This window comes from Psammomys obesus, unplaced genomic scaffold, assembly GCF_907164565.1.
Source record: "Psammomys obesus unplaced genomic scaffold, mPsaObe1.curated_primary_1811, whole genome shotgun sequence".
NCBI lineage: Eukaryota > Metazoa > Chordata > Mammalia > Rodentia > Muridae > Psammomys > Psammomys obesus.
The window spans coordinates 11,971,767-11,981,602 of record NW_026590062.1 but is presented as its reverse complement, the minus strand read 5'-3'; the positions used below and the strand labels follow the sequence as shown (position 1 = coordinate 11,981,602).

Genomic DNA, 9,836 nt, shown 5'->3' with positions numbered 1-9,836 from the left:
TAAATAAATAAATAAATAAATAAATAAATAAATAAATAAATAAATAAGTAAGTAAGTAAGTAAGTAAGTAAATAAAGTCTAATGTAAAAAATTTAATTTACTCTTTTGGGGCAAGAGGTATAAGCTCAATGGTATAGAACCTGCTTGGCATGTAAGAGGTCCTGTATTCTACCCTTAGTACCAACATAATAAAACTTACAATAAAAATAAAATTAAAAATCAGCCACTCTTTCTTCAACCTCTTTTCATCTCCCATATTGTTTGTTTGTTTTCTTCTGTTTTTTATTTTTCTTTCCTTTAAAGTAGGGTCTCATGTTTCAAGCTGGCCTCCTTAAACTTCTGATTTTCTCATTTCTCCCTCCCACGTTCTGGGGGCTGCAGAGTATGCCCAGTTTGTGTGGTGCTAGAGACAGAAGCCAGGGGTTGGTGCATGCTAGGAATGCACTCAACCAACTAAGCTGTCTCTAGTTTCATCTGGAGAACAGCGAGTTCTGGAGTGGTTGTTTTGCTTGTAGTACTGGGGATGGAACCTTGAGCCTATACATGTGCTCTTCAACTGAGCTAGAGCTGGGCCTTCTCTAATTGCTCCAGAGCCAGGCTTTCTTGAGTAAGTCTCAGAAGAAATACCAATTTTAGGTGAAAGCAGAAAATGAGGCACCAGAAAGTCAGTTTGTCTAAGGATAGAATCTCTGGGGCTGGAAACTGTTAGAGGCTAACCTCCTCCAGTCATGCCAACTAATAGCACAGCACAGGCTCCCCTATTCCCTACAGTTTCTCCCACTGAACTTGGCCCTTTGGGGGGTTATTGCTTCAGAAATGAAGGCATTTTCCTTTCCCAACATCCTCCCTCCTACTCTCTATTCAGTCACTTGCTGGTTAAGTACCTCTGGCCGACGGTGTTCATCTACATCAACAGAGCCATCTAGTGGGGTGACAAAGTGGCACACGGGATTCTTGCGCTTCTCCAAATCTGTGTTGGGAGAAGAGAGACATCGTAACTGTACCTTATAAGATCCCTGAAGAAGCTCTGCCCAAACTGCTATACCCTTGAATGTTCTTCCCTTGTTCCACTGCAGAAATGTACAGTTCTGAGAAATAAAAGCATGCAGGCCCTAGGCAAAGAATGCCAGTATATCTGAATAAGAAATAAAGCTGTTCATCAATACAAATGTGCCCAGTGAACAGGAAAAGCCTGCCTGGCTCCTCAAGCCTGCATCCTTCCATCCTCAAGCTAGTCAGGGACAAAAGCTGTACAGTAGAATATGTGTCTTCTTAAACTGCTGGGAAGAGAAACTGCTCTTTGGCTCTTCAAATGTCTCCCAACTCTCCTAAAAAATAACCTTACTCCTTAGGGCCAAGTACCCAGCATGCAATACATACTGTGGTAAGGGTCTCACTTGTCTGTCCCTCCAGACTCTGTGCTGTTGGGTGACTTTGCCTGATGGCTGGTAAATGCCCTGGTTCCTGGGATGTATTATAGCTTGGTTTCCCATCACATAGACTGCTCAAGAAAGATTCTGCTGAAAACATGTTTTAAGAGAAGGCTATAAACCCAAGATGCTCAGGCCTCTTAAGATGCAGAGTTCTGATGCCACAGAATTGAGGTCCCTTGTGGCACAGCATCCCCACTGCCAAGCTGGCAACACACTTACACTGCATATACCATGCCCTCCAGATGGCATTGTTGAGCCGGATCTTGTCACGCCACTGGAGCTTCAGACCCTTGAAATTTTTCCACTTTGGAGACACTAACTTCCCACTGGAAAGCAAGACAAAGAAAAGAGAGTCAGCAGCTCTTCAGAAAATAAAATAAAAGACCTAATAATCATTCCAGACTCTAGAACCCTGGGTGGGTCCATTACAGGCTAGGCTTGAGAGAAGAGTCACTCTGGAACTTCTTTAGCACATATGGGGAGGTGGGCATGACACCTGAGAGGCCAGGCTGACAGGACATGCTGCAATCTTGTAAGACATGGGGCTTGCTGTATCCTATGGGATCCTGCTTACCATTAAAGTTTCTCCTAATTAAACATTTAAAAGATATGTTGCCAGGTATGGTGGCACATATCTTTAATTCCAACACTCAGGAGGTATAGGCAGAGGACTGTGAATTCAAGGCCAGCCTAGACTAACATGGCTTGACTATGGAAACCTGATTAAAAAAAAAAAAAAAAATCAGGTCTTGACCCACTTCTTTTGTTCTCAGTCACCACTGCCCATCTCAAGCTGCCTGAGAAGTGATTCCTCTCAGTGGCTAAGATGTAGCTGCTAGCACAGCACCTGGAAACTGAACTGCCAAGACGGCTGTTGCCTGTTATTAGCCTAGTCTGTGAATGCTCTCAACTTACTGTACAAGAATTTTTTTAGATTTATTTTTAAATTTGTGTGTGTGTGTGTGTGTGTGTGTGTGTGTGTATGTATGTATATGCATGTGAGAGAAAGAGAAAGAGAGAGAGGAGAGAAAAAGAGAGAGCCAGAGAGACTGACTTATGTGTGGGTACCATAGAGGCCTGAAGAGAGCTTTAGGTCTTCTGGAGTTGAAGTTACAGGTGGTTATAAATAGTCACCTGATGTGGGTGCAGGGAACTGAACTTAGATCCTTTGGAGGAGCATCAAGTGCTCTTAACCACTGAGTCATCTCTACAGTATCCAATTCTAGAATTCTGAGGCATGCTTTTACATTTAAAGGTAGCACTGATGGGGGCTTTGAGACCAGCCTTGAGACATCCAAGCCTCTTCTGCTTTGACACACATGGTCTGGTCTTTACTCTTTCTACCTGGTCCCTGCTCTACCTTTCAGACACTGCTGTAACACTACCTTGCTTTGGGCCAGTGCTGGACTATCCTAGGCTAACCCCTTTTCCTGATGGCTTGAGACAGTAAGACACTATCTTTGGTTCATAGGGGTGCTGAAGAGCATCTATCTGATGGCAGATCACAGCCCTGCCCCTTCTCCAAACCTACTCAGAAAGGTCACATGAGTGGCACACATGTGCCCAGTCTTGGAAGCTCAAGAATTTAGAGGTATCCAAACAAGACATTAAGTGAACCTGAAAGCTTATAAGGAAAGCTCCCTGCTGAACACCTGGCAGAAGCAGTCATCTCTTTCTACCCACACCATCAGGGCCCAGGCTGTGGATTATGTCAGACAGAAAGATGTGGCCCCAGCAACTCAAAGGTAGCTCAGCCATTACAAAGTAATTGCTGCTACTCTTGCAGAAGGCTGGTGTTCAGTTTATAGGACCTACATAGTGGCTCACACTAGCCTGTAAGGCCAGTTCCAGGGCATCGGATGCCTTCTGGTTTCCATAGACAACTGGCATGCAATGCATTTACAAACATGCAGGCAAACCACTCATATACATAAAATAAAAATAACTCTTTCTTGAAGAAAGAAAGAAAGCTGTGATCCACCCCTAGAAAGTATCAAAACACATCCTCTTAGTAACTGAAAGACAAGACAGTACCAGTCTCAACCCAAAGGGTCAGGAAGTTTCCCCACTTCCTTTTCTTTCAATTGCCACTCCAAAGGCATGACTAACCCACCTCATGTGACTGATCAGCTCCATCTGGGATCATAAGGCCATAGCTGAGGGGTCTGGAGCCCCCACTGCCTCTGGTCCTCAGCTATGCAACTATGTTGGTAAGGGGGTGTTCTGGTGCTTCTGTTTGCTGGGTAAAATCACAATAATGCCATCTCCTCCATAGTGGTTTTAATAAGGGTTAGATGAGGGTGTATCTGTGTATGTACATGTACACATGTAAACATACAAACATACACACACACGGAAATGGAGATGCTTTGTGTCTACTTCAATCCCAGGAACAGATGCCTGAGGATAGGAAGCAGCTGCAGAGCTATGGGCTTTCCATCTACTCACTCAACCAGCAATTCCAGGCCTGGCTGGCATGTAGTTCTACCATACAAATGAAATTAAGGAACAAAACTAAACCAAACTAAAAGCTTTTTCTATAACTGGTACTCCTTTCTTGTGAAGCCAGGGATTTCATAGTTGTACCATCTGCTCATCAGTCCTACAATCTGACTGAGTGCTAGTTACCTCAGAAATGGCTGCAAGGAGCTACAAAGAGCTGTGATGGACCTAGGGTCCCAAGAAGAAACAGACACTAGGGCCCTGTCAAGATCAGCCAGAGTCAGCCACGAGGCTGACCTATCCCAGCCTTACCTCCACTGTGTATCTATGACAAAGGGGGCCAGTGTGCTATGACAACTTCTCCATCAGATTACAAGCCACCTTCAGGTAGGTATCACGATGGGAGTAGAAGATGCAGAGAAAAATATTGAGCTACAGTGTGAGGGTTCCTTGGTTCTCTCCAACTGCTGGCTGAGACATTTCTCTTATTCAGGATACTTAAGGCAAACTTCACCAGGAACACACGGATTTCTAAACTTCCACCATCATCCTGTGTTTCTGCAATGTCTCTACAACCAGCAAGTGGCGCTATACACACATCAAGAAACTATTCCAAAACCTGTCTGGTATATACAGAATGGATGACTGACAAATCCTATACCATTGGTCATAGTTGTACAATGTCATATGTTAAAAACAGTGAAGAAAGCTGGAGAGTATAGCTCAGTGAATAGAAGTATTATAAATTTCTGTCAGTTTCTTTCCTAATGAGCGCTGGCACCTCCCAAAGAGAAGAGAGACTATGTATTCAGAACCCTTCTTTATACCACAAGTCTGTTTCCCACAAAACTAGAAAAAGCTGCTTTAAAAGACTCCATGTCACAGCTGGGCATGGTGGTGCACACCTTTTATCCCACGATGCAGGAGGCAAAGGCAGGTGGATCTCTGTGAGTTCAAGGCCAGCCTGGTCTACAAAGCCAGGACAGCCAAGACTCCAATAATGCAGCTGCAGTCACTTGGTGAGAACACACCAAAAGCAGGATACACAAAAATCTCTCTGATCAGGTTTCCACTTCCCACACTAACCTACATGGACACATCTTTCAGAAAATCCAACCATAGCCTTCTTTAAAAACACAATCAAAAATACTAAAAAGAATTTGTAAGATCCCTGGCCTCTCCCTAGTACCTAGAAGCTTCTTCCACCCCATACGTCTGAACTTTGTCCTTCTTATGTCACAGCCATGATCCCAAGGAACACTTACCAACTTAGCCCCATCCTTAACCTATGAAAATATCACGATCTAGCTCTGACTCCTCTTAGGACTGCTGGCCCAGTGCTGGCAAAGAGGAGGTACTTTTAAACCCAGTTATTAAACAAATGCTTAATGCTTCCATGAAGAAATCTTTATACATTCCTGTCCCTGGCCCCCTTCCTAGAAGGAGGGTTCCTGACACAAAACAGGAAATTCACAGGCCAACAAAGGCCCCTCTTAAAATTTTGTTGGATGGAGCTAGCAAACCATGAATTCTTCAGAGGTCTGGGAAGAAACTGCTTTGGAATGAAAATTAGACTGCAAGGCTCACAAGAAAGCACTGGTTAATCAAGAAACAGGGAGGGTAGGGAGGGGTCATGGATTCTGCCTCCTTGTGTAGAATTAGACACTAACTCTTGCTCCCTCTGGGAAAACAAACAAACAAACAAACAAACCAACAACAACAGAGTACAGGCTGCTAATTATAGCTCCATTCATCTGTTCAATTCAACCGAATTTCATCTCTTCACTGTTCCTGATGTTCTCAGGAGGAATGCCCACTGGTAAAACAGCCCTGGCCCACCTGTCCTCTGCCAACACCAATATAAAGGGAACCAGGCACGGATGGTTAGGCCCTGCTCTCCTTTCCTTTGGGGAGCAAGCTACCCATGCTCACCCTGCTTGGATATTGGAGAGTGGACATGGGACAACAACAACAATAAAAACCCAGCCAGTGACTCATTCACAATCCCATCCTCAGTGTGATTTAGCAACACAGGTAATATTCTGACCACCTGATAGCTCATTTTATTTATGTATTTATTCACTAGTTTTTTGTTTTGTTTTGTTTTGTTTTTTTCTCTCTTAAATCTGGAGAATTACGTACAAGTCTCCATACTCAATATGAGATTTCCGGTTTCCACTCTTTCTATTTTCCTGAATATCGATGGGCAGGCTTCACCAACACAATCCTGCTCTGGAGAAGTTGTTTGGCTCCAGGGAATAAGTCCTGAAGAATCTGATACTTGCCTGAACCCCCAAAAGAAGTTATTTGACTATTCTGCCTGTTACCTAAAAAGAAGCTCTATTTACTAACAAGTCCCGCCCTGGCTATTTTAGAGTAACTATCCAATGGGAACACGTGGCTGAGAATCACTGAATCAGAAGAGCCTCCAGTGCCAAGGAAGCCAAAGCATGCAGACATAGTATCACAAACACGAAAACTCCTTGTTATGTTCTTAATTATATAACTTTTAACTACAAGAAATAAAAACGGGCTCCTCAAAATTTACAGAAAGAGATGGTGTGTAAGCATCAGAAAACTAACAGCTACAGTTCTCCAAAGTAGCATATGGGAGTGTGTATGAAAAATGAGTAAAAAAAAAAAAATATGCCAAAACATAACAAAATTCATAATTTTAGCCATTTTAAAATATGTTCAGTGCCACTAATAACATTCATAACACTCTGCAGCCATCATTACTATAAAGTTCCAGAACCTTCCTTGCCATCCTCAAACTGCTGTACCTATTTAGCAGCTAGTCCCTGTCTTAGTTAGGGTGTCTATTGCTATGAAAAGGCACCAGGACCACAGCAACTCTTATAAAGAAAAACATTTAATTGGGGCAGGCTTATAGTTCCAAAGTTTAGTCCATTATCATGATGGTAAGAAGCATAGTGAGCAGCAGGCAGACATGGTCCTGGAGAGGTAGCTGAGAGTTCTACATCTGGATTGGTAGGCAACAGGAAGAGAGTGTGACACTGGGCCTAGCTTGAGCATCTGAGACCCAAAGACCACCCCTAATAACACACTTCCTCCAATAGAGCTATACCTACTCCAACAAGGCTACAATTCCTAACAGTGCCATTCCCTGTAAGCCTGTGGGAGGTATTTTCACTTAAATCACCATAGTTCACATTACCTCTTCTCCTAATCACCAATCTGTCCCTGTTTCCACACACTTGTCTATTCTGGACTTTACATATGAATGAGATCACTCAGTATGTGGCCCTCAATGTCTAAATTCTCTTTAAATAACATTTTCAAAGTTCACCCACATTGCAGCTATGGAGAACACCCTTTCTTTTTATGGCTGAACCCCACCGCATCCAACAGCTACAGTTAGGGATGTAGCTGAGTAGTAAAGTAACCTGCCTAGTATACTCTAAGACCTTGAGTTTCTAGCACTACCACCAAAAGGGGGGAAGGTTAGGAAGAAAGATTTCTATTCTTTAGTGTTGTGGAATGCTATCCTCTGAGCATGGCATGGCCCTTTTATCTTGAAATCCAATTAGCTGTGATTATTTACACAAGGTCCTCCCAAGATTGGGCCCATTAACATTCCCTTGAAGTAAGGGAAAGGGGTGAAAGCTCAGAAGGCAGTGCACAGAAGGCCCACTCTGAGCTCACAAGGTGGTGCTCTCTGTAAACCGGCAGGCCTTTCCATGCCCTGAGAAAATAATTCATATATGTAATATTATATATTAATATATTATATTAATATGTTCTATATTATATAATATATATTTTATATATATAATATTTGTGGGGTGGGGAAACCAGACAACTGTTCGGTAGTGTGGACGCTATAAGTATCCCTAATTAAACTCCTTGGTTCAACAATGTAAACGAGAGTGGAATTGTATCTTCTGCTGCCATCAGTGACCTAGGCAATATATGGGCAGACTGCATTCTGTTTATCCATTCATCTACTAGTGTGATATCTCAAAGGTATTAAAATAACTATTCTAGTAGATGAATGGATAAAGAGAATGCAGTCTGCCCATATATTGCCTGGCCTTTTTATTTTTTTATTTTTTTGGAGATGTAAACAAATGTTTATCACCTTAGATAGGCACTTCCTTGTTTTTGAATTTTTAAATTTTCTATGTATGGATGTTTTGTATCATGTATGCCTATGCACCGCATGTGTGCCTGGTGCCCTTGAAGGCCAGAAGTGAGCATCAGAATCCTTGGAACTATAGTTACAAATGGTTGTGAGCCATCATGTGGCTGCTGATAACTAAACTCAGGTCCTGTGGAAGAGCAGCAGGTGCTCTTAACACCTGAGTCATCTCTCCAGCCCCTGGACACTCCCTCTTAATTTTTATCATCTCCCAATAATGCCAGCAGATTCTAGCTATTTATCAATTGATTAATCCAGTGATTGAGACAGAGTCCTCAAGATCGAGTCACTTCCCCTTAAGAGCCAGCTCTGACCACTGCTACACTAGGCAGCAGGACTTTAACACTTGAGTTTTCTGGGGAGACCTTGTATCTGTGCCAAAGGAAGTGCCTAGATCAATGTTTCTCAACTTTCCTAGTGTTGTGGTGACTCCCAAACATAAAAGTATTTTTGTTGCTACTTCACAACTGAAATGTTGCTACTGTTATGAACAGTAATGTGTTATGAATAGTATCTGTGTTTTCTGATGGTCTAAGGTAACAGGGTCATTTGACCCCCAAAGGGGTCGCAACCCACAGGTTGAGAACCTGTGGCCTAAATGTAGTCTGGAGAAACATCCCAGAAAGACCTTGTCCCCAGCCTCTTCTTTTCTGTCTATTCCCTGGCCACCATGAAGTGAACTTTGTTCCACTATGTCCTTCCAAAGCTCTGAAAAACCTGTACCAAAGTAAAATCCTTTCTCCTTTAAGTTGTTCTCTCAGGTAAAATAAGACAGTAGCTAATAGCATTTCTAAGCTAGTTCAGGACAGAGATGAACAGTTATCATTGAGCTGGCACTGAGGACAACAATGGGCAAAACAACAGTCTTCTTGCTGCAAGCTGACAACTGTCTATCACACTTTATTTGCACATACCTTTAAGCCAAAATCTGTCCTGCAGAAATTAATTCTGCATCTCCATATAAACATGGGCACAAAGCCATAAATAAAGGGATATTAAACTGTAGAAGAGGTTGGAAACGAAGTACATGTTCAATAAAAAGATTAATTAAAATATACTAGTATATCTAAATGGTTGAACATTCTGAAGTAATCTAAAAAATGCATGTGTGCTGATATATAATACTGATACAATGGCAAAAAATCTATAAAGGGCATTGTTAAATAAAAACCAAACAAAACAAGGTGGTCCATAAACAATCACATGAGCTGCAAAGAACTATATAGCATGGCTTCCTTTTTTTAAACCATGCTGGGGATCGACCCTAGGACCATATGCTGGTACAATTCCACTAACTATATCTTAGCTCCATTTCTTTTTGTTTTCAAGATTTATTTATATACATATCTATATGTCTACACACACACACACGCACACGTACACACACACACACACACACACACACACACACACACGCTGCCACGCTGCCTGCAGAGGCTAGAAGAATAGGAGTCAGATTCCTTGGAACTGCCTGTAGTGGGTGTCGAGAACTAAACTCAGATCTGCTGGAAGAACTCAGGTCTTCTGGAAGAACGGCAAACACTCTTAACCACTGAGCCATTTCTCTTAAGTCTCCACAAACATACAAAAGGGGTAGGGAATACAAATTAATTAATTAAACATAATAATGCATTATTTTTAAATAAAGTTTTTGAATGCCCTTTATTTTAAGGCCCTTATAAGGCCTTCTAGAAGGCAATTTGCCATATACAGAGATATAAACTTGTGAATGCATCAATTCTGTGCACACACCCAGACAGGCAGACAGTGGTCATTAAATGCTGCCTTTAAGGAGTGAG

The 9,836-nt window shown here is 42.2% G+C and overlaps 1 protein-coding gene across 1 annotated transcript in view; it reads right to left on the bottom strand.

The window, feature by feature from the left end:
- The window catches only part of Mlxip (MLX interacting protein), a 63,631-nt gene that overhangs the window by 14,791 nt on the left and 39,004 nt on the right, over nt 1–9,836 (bottom strand). Inside the window, exons 2-3 of the mRNA XM_055606161.1 lie at nt 1,653–1,759; nt 885–970 (exon numbers count right to left, since the gene is read on the bottom strand). Coding sequence (XP_055462136.1) covers nt 885–970; nt 1,653–1,759 — 193 coding nt within the window. The remainder of the gene's footprint in view (nt 1–884; nt 971–1,652; nt 1,760–9,836) is intronic.